This window comes from Hylobates moloch, unplaced genomic scaffold, assembly GCF_009828535.3.
Source record: "Hylobates moloch isolate HMO894 unplaced genomic scaffold, HMol_V3 SCAFFOLD_6, whole genome shotgun sequence".
In the NCBI taxonomy this organism is placed as follows: Eukaryota; Metazoa; Chordata; class Mammalia; order Primates; family Hylobatidae; genus Hylobates; species Hylobates moloch.
In genome coordinates, this window is record NW_026652281.1 from 6050969 (window position 1) to 6066274 (window position 15306).

The following is a 15306-nucleotide window of genomic DNA, read 5'->3' on the forward strand; positions in this document are numbered from 1 at the left end:
CCTCACACACACCAGGAATGGTCCTTGCCCCAGGGCCTTTTCACTTGCTTTCCCACTGCCTGGATCCTCTTTCTCCAGACCCTTGGCCAGCTTCCCACATCCTTCAGGCCTTCACTGAAAAGGCCCCTTCTCAGCAGCTGCTGTAGGCAGCCCTGGAGCAGAAAGCCAGCCCTCTCCTGACTTGTCATATTCCTTTTCTTTGTTTTTTCTCACTTATTTATTTGTTTGTTTGTTTATTTATTTATTTATTATTATTTTGATCTGGAATTTTGCTCTTGTTGCCCAGACTGGAGAGTAGTGGCGCGATCCTGACTCACTGCAACCTCTGCCTCCTGGGTTCAAGTGATTCTCCTGCCTGAGCCTCCTGAGTAGATGGGACTACAGGCGCCTGTCGCTACACAGGACTAATTTTTTTGTTTTTAGTAGAGATTGGGTTTCTCCATGTTGGCCAGGATGTTCTCGAACTCCTGGCCTCCGGTAATCCACCTGCCTTGACCTCCCAAAGTGCTGGGATTACAGATGTGACTACAGATGTGTGTTTTTTCTCCTTCCCAAATGTAGTTTTTATCACCAGCTAAATACTATATGTTTCACTTGTCTTAGTTACGGTCTGTCTCTCTGCACTGGAAGGTAAGAGGTCAGAGATTTCTGTGGTATTTTGTTTGTTACTCTATCCCTACTCCTAGAACGGTGCCTGGCTTTTAGTATTTCTCGCTAAATAAGTTAGATGGGTGAACACAGGAGCTCAGCAGTCTCATCCTTTGGCTGTGTTTTATCTCTGTGCTGTTCACTGCCATTGGATGGAAGAGGTCCGTTTTTCCAGTTGTTGGCTGGGGTGTACCTGCTTGAGGTCCTCTCCTCCCCCCTCATCTTTCAGCCTTTCCAGATGGACACCTCCTTGCCTCCCTTCTCAGGCTGGGCGGTGCTGATCCTTGTGCACATCCGTGTCTTCCTGTGTTTCCAGCGTTGCCACGCTTGGGATGCTTTGCTTCTCCCTCCCTCACGCCCATCTTTCAGTCCTACTGAGCTCAGATTCTTCCAGAGCTGCTGCAGTGCCCCCTCCCCAGCAGAAGCCACCTCTTCACAGCCTGGAGAGAACTGTGTGTCAGTTCAGCATCTGTGGCGCTGGATGGCTGCTTCTCCTTTGGCATTTTCATTTCCTGCATTTTGTTTAGTGGTCCTTAAATTTAACTAGATCACACTTGGAAGACTGTGCCCTGACTAGCTAATAATCCATGTTTGTTCTGTAGTACCTGATAGTATCTTAACTTGATAAGTACTATAAAATTGCCTGATCTAATGAATGAGTTAAGGTAAAATGTCTTATGATAATAATTGCCTTCTCTGTTTTCCAAAAACCCCATATTTATTATTATTTTTAATTTGGGGAAGAACAGATAACCTTAGAGTTTTTTTTCATTTATTTATTTTTTATTTTTTTTGAGACAGAGTCTCGCTGTCACCCAGGCGGTACTGCTGCAGTGTCCCAATCTCAGCTCACTGCAACCTCTGCCTCCTGGGTTCAAATGATTATCCTGCCTCAGCCTCCCGAGTAGTTGGGATTACAGGCATGCACCACAGTGCCCAACTAATTTTTGTTTTTTGTTTTGTTTTGTTTTGTTTTTAGTAGATATGGGGTTTCACCATGTTGGCCAGGCTGGTCTCCAACCCCTGGCCTCAAGTGATCTGCCTGCCTCAGCCTCCCAAAGTGGAATCACACCCGGGATAACAGGTGTGAGCCACCGCACCTGGCCTTTTTTTCATTTGAAAGCCCCCAAACCTTTTCTTTCCATTTCTTTTAAAGGCAAGTACCTGCCTAAGCTTTAAGAGAACATCAGCCATCTGTTCTGCATGGGCTGTGTTAAAATTTCCTACCTAAGAGTCTTTACCTTTGAGTGAATTATTTTAGAACAGGTTGAATTAAAGTTGATTTAACCCAGTTAGGTCTAAGATTTTCTCACTACTGTTACTTACTTATATTTGTGTTATATGGAGCCCACATGTGTCATAGATTCTTTAGCTTGAGGCCGAAGAGTTTTAAGAGGCTTTTTTGTTTGTTTGTTTGTTTTTTAAGTGGAGACAGAGTCTCACTGTGTCACCCAGGCTAGAATGTAGTGGTGTGCTCTTGGCCCGCTGCAACCCTCCAGGCTGAAGCGATCTTCCTGAGTAGCTGGGGCTATAGGTGTGCCACCATGCCTAGCTAATTTTTAATATTTTTTTTGTAGAGACGGGGTTTCCCCACGTTGCCCAGGCTGGTCTCAAACCCCTGGGTTCAAATGATTGTTCCTTCCTTTTTAACAACAACAACAAAAAACCTGCCTTGAGTGAGGAACCCATTCAATAAATATCTTTTAAATATATGTTCATTTACTGTGATATGAGAACTGTTATTACTGGCTTTTATCTTCTTTGGTCAGTAGTCTTTAATTAAGCTAGATACGTGCTTCATGTCATTATTTTCTTTGGTACTCCATTGCTGGATGTATCAAGCGTAAAGAAACTAAGAAGTAGGGGCTTACTCCTGAGTAAACTTCTGTCAAACCTGCTTTTCTGATCTTTCTGTTTGGCTCTTTGTTTTTGCTCTTGCAGTTGGCATTCTCGTTGTTCTTGTTGAGGTGGATGTAACTGCTTTAAACTTTCACTCATCTCTGATGAGTTCCGTGCCCCTTAGTTGCCAGTGCCGGTGCCAGAGATAGGCTTGTTTTTCAGGATCAGTTGTTAGTACAGCAGTGAAAGTCCCTCTTTAGTAAATGTAAAAACGTTTTTTGGATATTTTAACCCCTCACAGTACTTTATCAATGATTTTCTGCTTGTAGAAGCACATATTGATAGTTCCAGAGACCAAAAACTCAGAAGCACCAGTTTCTGCCGAAGAATGAGTTTTACAGCTTGAAGTACCTTTCCTAATAGATGACTAACTCCTTGTCCTTAATGTTTTCTTTTGAAAAGCAAGTAGTGGGCGGACATGGTGGCTCACACTTGTAATCTCGACACTTTGGAAGGCCAAGGTGGCTGGATCACCTGAGTTTGAGACCAGCCTGGACAAAATGCTGAGACCCCTTCTCTATATTAAAATCCAAAAATTAGCTGGGTGTGGTGATGCATGCCTGTAGTCCTAGCTACTCGGGAGGCTGAGGCGGGAGGATCGCTTGAGTCCGGGAAGTTGAGGCTGCAGTGAACTGTGCAGAGATTGCGCCACCTACTCCAGCCTGGGTGTCAGAGTGAGACCCTTCCTCAAAAAAAAAAAATAAATAAAATAATAGTAATAAAATCCTAAGTAGCACTGGAAGGCCTCTCTTGCTTCGTTTACCCATCCCCCACCCTGCTGGATTATTTATGCCCCAGGTATGGTCTGTGCAACTGTTTTTCTGGGTGTGCTACAGCCAGCATTGTTCTTTACTATTGCTCTGTTTTCATTGTGAAGAATGGCAGTTTTTCTTACAATTCAGATGTTTTGGAAGATATTTGTGCCCATGCGTAATTTAATATTCAGATGACGTTTCTCTTTAGCAGTAGCTTCCCTTAGAAACTGTCCTCTTATGTCACTCCAGTAAAGAGATAATCTGGTTTTATAACACATTTAGCAGGTTACTTTTCTTTAAGTGTGAGGTTTCAGGTAAAATAAATTTCAGGACAGTAAACCATTTTTTGCTCTTTTCATAGAATTGGTAGAAAATATTTCAAAATCTGTCATATTTAAGCATAGTGTTTCTTAAAGAAGATGTTAAATATCACTGATATGGAAATTACTTTGCTGTTAGGTATTAATGTTACAGCAGAAAGTAAGGATGTATACCAAGCTTTTGCCTGAAAAATTGATGAAATTTGTGGGAAGTAAAAGTGCCAACTGGGGAAATGCTCTGGGGGTTGCGTTGCAGATGACAGGAAATACAGAACCTGAAACAGAATAAAGGATCATCCTGATTCCTTCTTCTCTTTGGCTGCTAGAATGCTCAGGTCCAGGGTGCTTAATACTTTCCGTGTTATTTTGTTATCGTTAGTTTTTTCCATTTTTCTCATTTATTTTATTGTTTTATTTTTGAAGATGCCTAAAAAAATTTTTCCCATGAAAGCAGTGAGTAATAAGTAAATAAAAGTGAAATAATATGTTTCATGGTTGTATAGCACATTAATTTGTCTTAAAACCAGGATATCTCTTTCATCCTCTTATTTATTTTATTATTTTAGACATAGGGTCTCACTTTGTTGCTCAGGCTGGACTCAAACTCCTGGGCTCAAGTGATCCACCTCAGCCTCCCAAGTAGCTGATCTACGGGCACCTGCCACCTTGCCTGGCTGACCCACTTGTTTAAATTATAAATACAACTAAATCATACGCGGCTATGTCAGTTTGCTACTAATGTCTGTGTGCACTGTTTTTTGTTTCATAGATTGGCTCACAGTGGTTGATTGATCAACCCCGTTGGACGTTGGTTCTGTGGTACAAATGGAATATAGGACTCAGTCATCACGGCCTGAGTGAGAGAAGCCTTATTTCCAAGATGGAGAAGAAGCGGAGAAAGAAATGAAAGCCTCTCTTCAGGCTGAACCACAAAAGGCCATGGGATTTAACTTTTATTTATGTTGGACAAGACTGTAATATGGCTGATCAGTAATGTTGCAGCTTTTAGCCGAAACAAAAATTCATTTCTAATCAAGAAGAAAAAAGTGTGATTTGAATGTATGCAATTTTATGATCATATTCGCTTGTGACCATGAAGCTTGTCAACATCTGGCTGCTTCTGCTAGTGGTTTTGCTCTGTGGGAAGAAACATCTGGGCGACAGACTGGAAAAGAAATCTTTTGAAAAGGCCCCATGCCCTGGCTGTTCCCACCTGACTTTGAAGGTGGAATTCTCATCAACAGTTGTGGAATATGGTAATGATGTTGTCTTAAATATTAGGACCTCCCATCCTATTTTTTTCAAGATTAGCTATTGCTGAAGAACATGTTCCTCTTTTCTACAGTAAATTTCTTTCTTTTTTTTTTTTTTTTGAGACCGAGTCTCACTGTGTCGCCCAGGCTGGAGTAAAGTGGCATGATCTCGGCACACTGTAACCTCTGCCTCCTGGGTTCAAGCAATTCTCATGCCTCAGCCTCCCAAGTAGCTGAGATTATAAGCGCCTGCCACTGTGCCTGGCTAATTTTTTGTTTTGTTTTGTTTTTGAGATGGAGTCTCACTCTCTTGCCCAGGCTGGAGTGGAATGGTGCGATCTTGGTTCACTGCAACTTCCACCTCCCGGGTTCAAGCAGTTCTCCTGCCTCAGCCTCCCGAGCAGCTGGGACTACAGGCACCTGCCACAACTCCCAGCTAATTTTTTCTATTTTTAGTAGAGATGGGGTTTCACCATGTTGGCCAGGCTGGTCTCGAACTCCTGACCTCGTGATCCGCCCACCTTGGCCTCCCAGAGTGTTGGGACTGTAGGCATGAGCCATTGTACCCAGCCTTTTTTTTTTTTTTTTTTTTTTTTGTATTTTTAGTAGAGACGGGGTTTCAGCATGTTGGCCAGGCTGGTCTTGAACTCCTGACCTCAAGTGATCACCCTCCTTGGCCTCCCAAAGTGCTGGGATTACAGGCATGAGCCACTGCGCCTGGGCTTCTGTAGTAAATTTCCAATGGGTTGAGTGCACAGCACATGAATGCTAACTTTGCTTAAGTTTGTTTTCCCGGTAGAGTAAGCGTATATGATAAAACGAAATTGACAGGAACTATTTACCTACACCTTCTTTTTTTTTTTCTTTTGGAGACAGAGTTTTGCTTTTGTCGCCCAGGCTGGAGTGCAGTGGCGCCATCTCAGCTCATTGCAGCCTTGGCCTCCCAGGCACAAGTGATCTCCCACTTCAGCCTCCTGAGTAGCTGAGACTACAGGCACCTGCCACTATGCCCAGCTAATTTTTTTATTTTTGTTTTTCTTTTTTTTTTTGAGATGGAGATTCACTCTTGTTGCCCAGGCTGGAGTGCAATGGCACCATCTCAGCTCACCGCAACCTCCACCTCCCAGGTTCAAGCGATTCTCCTGCCTCAGCCTCCCCAGTAGCTGGGATTACAGGCATGCGCTACCACGCCCGGCTAATTTTGTATTTTTAGTAGAGACTGCGTTTCTCCATGTTGGTCAGGCTGGTCTTGCACTCCTGATGTCAGGTGATCCTCCTGCCTTGGCCTCCCAAAGTGTTGGGATTACAGGCATGAGCCACTGTGCCCAGCCTGCGCAGCTAATTTTTTTATTTTTTCTTTCACCATGTTGCCCAGGCTGGTCTTAAACTCCTGAGCTCAAGCAATCCACCCACTTCGACCTCCCAGAGTGCTAGGATTACAGACATGAGCCACTGTGCCCAGCCTACACCTTGATTCTTTGGAACAGATGCCATTGTAGTTGGTGAAGGTGGGGAACTGGGAGGTGCTGAATGTTTACGTTCTAAAGTTTGAGTGACCAGATGTGAAGAACTGAGCAAATAGTCTCACATAATCCACTCTGGAATTTTGTAACTGTTTTCATTTTAAGAAACACTAACTGAGCATTCAGTTCTCTGAATTTCTTTTTCCTACTTGAAAAAAATTATATACATTTCTTTGTTGTGTATTCAAACTTCTGTATTTGCTTTTTAAAAAAATATCACAGGTATCTGGTTTTGAATGCTGTATTCTGTGTGTGGCTAGGTGATTCATACAGATCTTTTTTTTTTTTTTTTTTGAGACAGAGGCTTGCTCTGTCACCAGGCAGGGGTGCAGTGGCGCGATATGCAACCACTGCCTCCCAGGTTCAAGTGATTCTCCTGCCTTAGCCTTTCAGGATTATAGGCGCCCACCACCACACCCAGCTAATGTTTTGTAATTTTAGTAGAGATGGGGTTTCACTGGGTTGGCCAAGCTGGTCTCAAACTCCTCACCTCGTAATCTGCCCACGTCAGCCTCCCAAAGTGCTGGGATTACAGGCGTGAGCCACTACGCCCGGCCCCAAATGGATCATTTTTCCTCAAAGCTCTGCAGACAGCTGTTTAGGTTCTTAAACTGGTCTTTGTGTTTTCCTCTCGTCTGCTGTGGGCTTTAAGATAATTTTTCTTTTGCCAGATTTTAGATTAGATACAATATAGTATATGTTATAATGTATGTGCATAAATCTTATTTTTGTTTGTGGTGATTGGTTTCAGAATATATTGTGGCTTTCAATGGATACTTTACAGCCAAAGCTAGAAATTCATTTATTTCAAGTGCCCTGAAGAGCAGTGAAGTAGACAATTGGAGAATTATACCTCGAAACAATCCATCCAGTGACTACCCTAGTGATTTTGAGGTAATTCAGATAAAAGAAAAACAGAAAGCGGGGCTGCTAACACTTGAAGATCATCCAAACATCAAACGGGTCACGCCGCAACGAAAAGTCTTTCGTTCCCTCAAGTATGCTGAATGTGAGTATTGTGACTGTAGGCAAATTCCTATCTCTGCTGTTTACTTTGAAAATCTCAAACTGCAGAGTAGCTGAAAAATAGTACGGTAAGTATCCGCATCCTTCCATCTAGTTTGCTAATTGTGAACATTTTCCTGGTAGGAATTTTTTAGTTTAGTTTTGTTTAGTGCACAGGGTTGGTGTTGGGGGTGGAATTTTTTTTAAAAAGAAACTTCGTGCTGTTCTGGTAGAAGAAAATCTGAGGGTTTGCAGTAGTAGATGGTAGTGATCTTTGTTTCTGTTAGAAGTGATTTTCACCAGCTTCGTCTCAAAGCCTTCAGACTTCAAGGCTGCGGCCGTCTTCTTGTGCTGAAAGACGCGTCGTTGTGTCTGCTTCTTTCTTGCATTTTGCTTCTCTCAGTGTGTGTTTTCTTTTTTCTTTTCCTTTTTATTTATTTATTCTTTTGAGACGGAGTTTCGCTCTTGTTGCCCAGGCTGGAGTGCAGTGGCGGGATCTTGGCTCACCGCAACCTCCACCTCCCAGGTTCAAGCGATTGTCCTGCCTTAGCCTCCCGAGTAGCTGGGATTACAGGCATGCACTACCATGCCCGGCTAATTTTGTATTTTTAGTAGATAAGGGGTTTCTCCATGTTAGTCGGGCTGGTCTTGAACTCCTGATCTCAGGTGATCCACCGGCCTCAGCCTCCCAAAGTGCTGGGATTACAGGCGTGAGCCACCGCGCCCAGCCGCATTTTTAAAGGCACTCTTGCAAAACATGTTTTCCTGGGGTTTCGTTTTGTTTTTCTCAAAGCCTCCTGACCAGGAATGGTCATTCATCAGCTGGGTTTGTTTAAGGCATCAGCTGTGCAGGTGTGAGGATGGAAGGAATTTGGCTTTTCCTTTTCTTCTCCAGGGCTTAGTCTTTCCTACTTCATTCCAATTGGGCTTGTCAAAATAGAGTTTAGCCTCAAATAATAAATTGCAAATTTATTAAATGATATTTTCCAAAGAGATGTATTACCAAAGGAAAAGCGTTTTTTTTCCTGTTTATCTTAAATCAGGTTAACAAATTGCTAGTTCTGTTATTATTTACAATCATTTCTTTCATCAGAAGGAAGAAGAAATTAAAATTTTACTCTTCTTTGTCTATCGTATTTTAGGCCTAAGAGCCTCTGAGGTTTTGCTGCATTAAACACACACACACACGAAGAGAAGTTTAATTTTCATAGTAAAACCAGGTGTAAACTTTAGGCGTTTGACTTTTTCAGAGCCTTTTCTGCTACTCCAGATGTTATGTATTATTCTCCTTAAAAAGCAGTAACGCCTCAGAATAATCCAGGAAGATAAAAGAGAGTCAAACCTGATACAGTTAGCCAAATGTATACATTGTGGTATTCTACTTGACTTTATTTTTACTTCAGTTATCTTAAAGAGCTCTAGAATGCTTTAGGAGACACGGAGTTGCCTAATTTTAGCACAAGAATCCTAGACTCTCTGGAGATGGGATTCCCTTGGACACCATCTCCACTGTGTGTGTTCCGGGTGCTTGACACCCCTGTGAGGGGAGACTTGCCCACTGCGTGCCCATGCCCCTTGAAGTTAGCTGTGACCTTCAGCAGTAAGCACCTTTTCCATCTTGAAGCTTCAGTTTTTCTCATTCATAAAATGGAGATGATATTCCCTACCTTGTGGGGCTGTCATGAAGGTAACATGAAATAATGCATATGAAGAAAGCTTAGATTGTCACGGGGCTGTCATGAAGATAACATGAAATAATGCGTATGAAGAAAGCTTAGTAGAGTGTTCAGGATGTTGTGGGTAACCAAATGTTAACGATTTCTATGGCTCTTATTCATAGAAGGTTTTGCTTTATTTTGGGCTGACACCATTCTCACTCTGGATCCCACCCATTTGGTTCTATCGCATGGGCCATAAGACAAAGCCTACCTGTTTTCTACATGACAGGAGTTAAAGATATGATGAAGATAGCTGTCTTTTTGATATTTGAAGGTACCCATGGTGTGTCCCTTTTGGCAATTTTTTCTCTCCAGGCTAATCCCCAGTTCTTGCCATAGTTATTCAGATGACTTGATTTCAAGTCCCCTCATCATTTTAAGTGTTTTCCTTTGAATGTACTAATTTTTCTAAATTGTTTGAAAGCTGTGAAGCTCTGAACTGAGTATAATCCTGGAGGTGGAGTCTGGCCTGTGCAGGGTCAAGCAGAGCAGGCCCGTTCCTGGTGTCAGTGTTGCTCTTCAGTCAGTACCTGCAGCATTGTCCCATGCTGTTGACTTAAAGATCAGACTCAGCACAGGAATTTCAGTTAAGAACCATTTCAGTTGGACTGTGCAAATATTTACTTACCAGAATTGGCGTGACTGTATATGTTTCCAGGTCCCTGTACTTACATGGGTGTAGGTTGGTAAGGCTAGAATAAAAATGACAATGATTTGCTTTAGAAAGGAACTGTATTAGTATTACAGATTTTCTCTTCTTAAAACTGATTTGAAATATGACTTGCTCATTGTAACATGATCTTGGAAAGGTAAAGGGAAAACCCTTAGGCCATTTCTGTGGTGCTGCCTTTTTCCTCCGCTTTTTAAAAACAAAGAGACTTACAGATAGTAAAATTCGTCCTTTTTAGAGTACAATTTGGCAAGTTTTGGCAAAAGTATACCATCAAATATCCACCAACAAAATCAAGATACGGAGTAATTCCATCACCCTCAGAAATTCCCCATCTCTCACTCCTTTGTAGTTCTTCTGTTTTTTTGAAAGGTGAAATTCTAGCAGATAACAATATTGAGAATATTGAGCAATATACGGTTTTTTTTAAGTCCTGTTGATATTTGATGGCTTTTGCCTGCCCAAGAAATCTAGTGAAACTTATAGTAAAAATAAAACTCCATGAATGCTTAGGATCATTTTCTTTAACTTTTCCCCCTTCTGCTTCAGTGAGAACAAGTTGCTGATGAAAAATCAGGTTTTTCTTTAGTTTTAATATCACAATTAGCTTTTTAAAATTATTGTTATTTAATTTAATCAGTCTTTCTCTGCCTTACCTTGGTTAGAAAATTTCAAGTAGAGAACTATGTGGGAATACTATGACAGCTAAATAACGTCCCATAGTTATAATTGCATTGAGACTGTCCTTCTAGAAAAAGAAGATAATCCCACTTTCCCTCAAACAGAGTGGCAAATGGTAATCCTCGCTGTGTTTAGTTTAGTTTTGCCTGGCGGGTATGGTGTAGTTCGATTTGCTCTTCTGTTCTGACCTTACTCTCCCTTGCCTGTAGCTGACCCCACAGTACCCTGCAATGAAACCCGGTGGAGCCAGAAGTGGCAATCATCACGTCCCCTGCGAAGAGCCAGCCTCTCCCTGGGCTCTGGCTTCTGGCATGCTACGGGAAGGCATTCGAGCAGACGGCTGCTGAGAGCCATCCCGCGCCAGGTTGCCCAGACACTGCAGGCAGACGTGCTCTGGCAGATGGGATATACAGGTGTGTGCTATTTCCCAGGGAAGGCGTGGAAAGTCCAGACCTGCAAGAATTCCGTGTTCGGGACTGCCTAGTGCTAAAGCCCTGCAGCCTTCCACATCCAGCCTTCTTACTATTTGTTTAGCTGGAGGTAGCCAAGTATTCCTTGTCTTTGACTCCTGTTATGCCAGGCATTTGTTTCTGTGGCTTTTCTAATTGTTACCATTTGTGTCTTATTTTTGTTACCATTTCTGAGGTTAGAAGGGAAGGCTGTGGAGCGCTTCTCTCCTATTGACACATACACAAACGAGCACAGCACTGCTGGCCGCTGGCGCTGACCGACAGGCCTGCAGAGGTCTGTCACTTCTCGGGGAAAGATGGTCCCTGATCTGGGCAATTCCATGGAAATTAGTTTATCGCTTGAGTTTGGTGCCCGGAATGCAGAGTGACTAAGTAATTGACTATCACACCTGCTGATGATTTGTTTCAGAACAGGAAGCAGTGTTAATGATCATGTCCTGTGAAATACAATTCAGAACAATAAGGATTTTTCCCTTGCTGATTCATCATGACGAAACATTCATGTTTTATCTAATGTGAAGATTCTTACCTTCACTTCTAAATGTAAGCCAGTTTCACCTGCTCCCAGGACATCGCGGTTTGCTTAGGTGTCTTTCGTATCTCTTTGACTTAGGGACCCTTACCTCTCCTTTGATCTCCTTGGTGTCCTGCCCTCCAAAATATCTGAGATACTTCACCTTTTAATACCTGATGGACTGGCATTTCATTAAAATGTGTGTCTCCCCATGGTTTTATCTTTTTAGAGTGAGAACTCTTTGACAAAACAAATTTTCTAGTCATCGGAAGTAATTTTTTATTCCCCCCAAACCAAATGGTTTCTGATTTTCTGTGTGCATTTTTTAAAAGTAGCATTGATTTTTATATTTATCTCAGTTTAATAGATTATTTAACATAGTATTGAGATGTACACAGCCCTTTTGCCAGAAACACATCACCCTCTTTACGTTGGTTAGCTGTTAAGTCATGTAGGTATTCTGTATTGTTTTTCTAGATGCTTTCTAGAATTTCTGGTCAGACAGGCCAGTTGTATTTCACATTGGTGTTGATGGCTTTGGCCAGTGTCTGGAATAGACTTACTATTATAGAGAAGTGCATGCTGCAGTGATTTTCCTTATGTGTGATTAGCCGCATGTGGTGTTAATTGTTCCTTGCGGCAGAGTTTGCTGTGTTATAAATGAGCAGCATTGAATAAATTGCTGTCCCTGTTGGGAATAAGAATGCTTCCCCCTTTTCCCATTTTCTGTGTCCCGCTCCTTAGATGTGTGATTTGTGAGTGTTTTGCAGGGCCTCTGAGAAGGTTGGGGGTGGAGACCTGTGATAAATTGCCAGAAGGGGAGTATCAGTAGGTGCCAGCCTGGAGCCTTAAGAAGCCTGCTAGGAGTGGAAGGGGTGGTTCCATCCTGAGTGCTGGTGGCAGTTGAGGAGGGTCTGGAAGGATTTTCTGCTTATCCTTAAATCTTATTTGGCAGCAGATGATGGCATTGCTGCTGCTGTCCTCTTTTCTTAGCCTTGGCTCAGCCAGCTGACCCTGGGAGCAGCTGACCTAACTTGTTTGCTCTGAGCAGCTTTGGCCTTCCACAATATGTCGTTTTCTGTGGGTCCCAGGAAGGAATGTATTTTATAGGCAAAATCCGAAAAGATGATTTCTTCAAACATGATTGTGTTTGCTTTCTTTTCCGAATAAGGTGCTAATGTAAGAGTTGCTGTTTTTGACACTGGGCTGAGCGAGAAGCATCCCCACTTCAAAAATGTGAAGGAGAGAACCAACTGGACCAACGAGCGAACGCTGGATGATGGTGGGTCTCAGCGGCAGTGAGAATGTGGTCGTGTGATCGATTGAGAGTGTGTTTAGTGCATGATTCCACAGTCTGTCCAGCAATTATTCAGACAAGCCCAGGTTGTTATTGTGCTTTTTGTTGTGGCAGAAACTGCTCCGAATACCTCATAGGATGTCGGGAAGTAGCACTTCAGGAGAGAGTGGGGATGCCTGGTGTGGGGGCAGCTCCTTGTCCGGGAGAGCGTGGAGTGGCTAGACCTGGAAGGGGTGCTTGTGCCAGTGACGTCCAAGGGGATCGTAGAGCAGCAGCAGAGGCCCTCCTCTGTCCAGCACTTGGAAATGGAAAGCTGTGGAACTCATGGCGTGGAATGTTGCATCCTGGCACTGGCACTTGCTATTCAGTGTATTTTATGGGATTGTTTTCTTTATGGACTACAGGGTTGGGCCATGGCACATTCGTGGCAGGTGTGATAGCCAGCATGAGGGAGTGCCAAGGATTTGCTCCAGATGCAGAACTTCACATTTTCAGGGTCTTTACCAATAATCAGGTAGGTGTTTTGAGGAGTCCTGAAACTTGAGGAATTCATACTGAAATGTAAAAAGCAGAATCACTGGACTGTACACACTTGTGTAAAAGGAGTGCACGTCAGTGACGCTGAGCCATTCATACCACAGCATGCATGCTCAGTTTACTGTTCCTCTGCCTCCTGGGTGGCTCCGCCCTTCCCCCACCAACCACTGTGTCAACCTAAGTTGAACCCTGAAGACCCTGCCGAGGCTACTACTTACAACGATTCTTTGATTTCCCTTGTTTCTTCTCTACCTCCAGGCTTCCCCAGGCCTCTGTGCCCTGGGTTGGTTGTCTGCATGATAGAATAGAACAGTTACACATAGAATAAGTGTGCTTGCCTCCCTGATTGGGTTCCTACCACCCTGAGCTGTTTTATTTACCTTTGTGTCCCGACACCTGGCATTGTGTTGGGTAATGTGAGTTTACAAGCCTTGTTCCTTCACTCTTCATTTGGAAACTGTAGAAAAGGGAGAGGGTCCTAGTATTTGTTTCTTTTTTCACTACCTATTTTTTAAGGTTAATTTTTGAATAGGTAATGCATAGCTCAGAAAGGTCAGAAGGTAACACAGTGAGACCCCACCCCGTCCCCGTCCAGCAGGTTCTTTCCTCACTTGCCGGTGTCTCCTGTGTGATGATGTTCCTTTCTTATACCTCCTCCTAGAATTTCTTTGGTGTATATAAGAAAGTATAAATACATGGTCTTTTAAAAACCTTTAAAAACATAATCATTACATTGCTTCTCTTCCTATGGTAAACTTAATTTTATATTTTTTAAAAAAGCAACAGCTGAAGGTGATCCACAAAGTAATGAAGCTTTTGTAAGGAGCATAGGAGCGCTTGAACATCAGAGGACTAATACTATGAAATAACTGTTACTGCTGCCATTTGTCCTTCAGTCTGTTTAGGAATGAAGAAGATTAGATAGATAAGTTGAACTATTCCAAAATGCTTAACTTAATAGAAGTGCCTTGGGATAAGTCCTTTTATAGGAGAGGGGCAGTTGGGAGCATGGGTGTTATCTAGGAAGGCATTCTTTGTGTAGAGAGCTATGCATTTCACCTAGAGAGATAGGCCACCTGCAGAACACAGCTGCCTCTTCCTTAGGTTCAGCTCCAAGGACTTAGATCTTCTAGGTGTTGTATTTTACTGTCCAGAGCATTATGCGTACTCAGGATTTATTTCTGGTTTTAAGTTAAAAACATATTAGGAGAAATACTTTGTGATTTTAAGAGCCTTAGAAATAAAAACTGTCCTAGCACTTTAAAACTTGATTGAAACACTAAGCAGACTGTTTTACTATTTAACTAGGTATCTTACACATCTTGGTTTTTGGACGCCTTCAACTATGCCATCTTAAAGAAGATTGACGTGTTAAACCTCAGCATCGGCGGCCCGGACTTCATGGATCATCCCTTTGTTGACAAGGTTTGTGGAGTCACTGCACACAGGGTTTGGGTGACAGCTCCTGCTCTTTCGCAGCCCAACTTTGCATCATATCTAGTGTGTTGGTGGCTTTTCATCCAGGTGGTGACAGCTTCGTGAGAACAGATGGCTAGTGAGCTTCAGTGATTTGCATGTCATAAATTGAGTGGGTTAGAGGCCTCAGAGTAGGTGTTTATAAGGAGCACATGGTGCCTTGCTGATTTTTTTTTTTTTTTTTTTTTTGAGATGGAGTTTTATTCTTGTTGGCCAGGCTGGAGTACAATGGCACAGTCTTGGCTCACTGCAACCTTCGCTTCCCAGGTTCAAGGAGTTCTCCTGCCTCAGCCTCCCAAGTAGTGGGATTACGGGTGCACACCACCATGCCCGGCTAATTTTTCTATTTTTAGTAGAGATGGGGTTTCACCATGTTGGCCAGCGTGGTCTCCAACTCCTGACCTCAGGTGATCCACCCACCTCAGCCTTTCAAAGTGCTGGGATTACAGGCGTGAGCCACCATGCCTTGCCAATTCTTTCTTACCTAAACATGCAATTTGTGTTTTCCTGAAAGTGACTAGAAAGTCAGCATCTGCTCTG

General features: G+C 42.9%; 1 protein-coding gene across 1 annotated transcript in view; it reads left to right on the forward strand.

Annotated features, from left to right (window-relative positions):
* MBTPS1 (membrane bound transcription factor peptidase, site 1) overlaps window positions 1-15306 on the forward strand; it is a 65146-nt gene that overhangs the window by 10311 nt on the left and 39529 nt on the right. The window contains exons 2-7 of the mRNA XM_032156317.1: window positions 4392-4878; window positions 7150-7407; window positions 10682-10885; window positions 12628-12738; window positions 13158-13267; window positions 14599-14715. Of these exons, the coding sequence (XP_032012208.1) occupies window positions 4716-4878; window positions 7150-7407; window positions 10682-10885; window positions 12628-12738; window positions 13158-13267; window positions 14599-14715 (963 nt within the window). The 5' untranslated portion in view covers window positions 4392-4715. The remainder of the gene's footprint in view (window positions 1-4391; window positions 4879-7149; window positions 7408-10681; window positions 10886-12627; window positions 12739-13157; window positions 13268-14598; window positions 14716-15306) is intronic.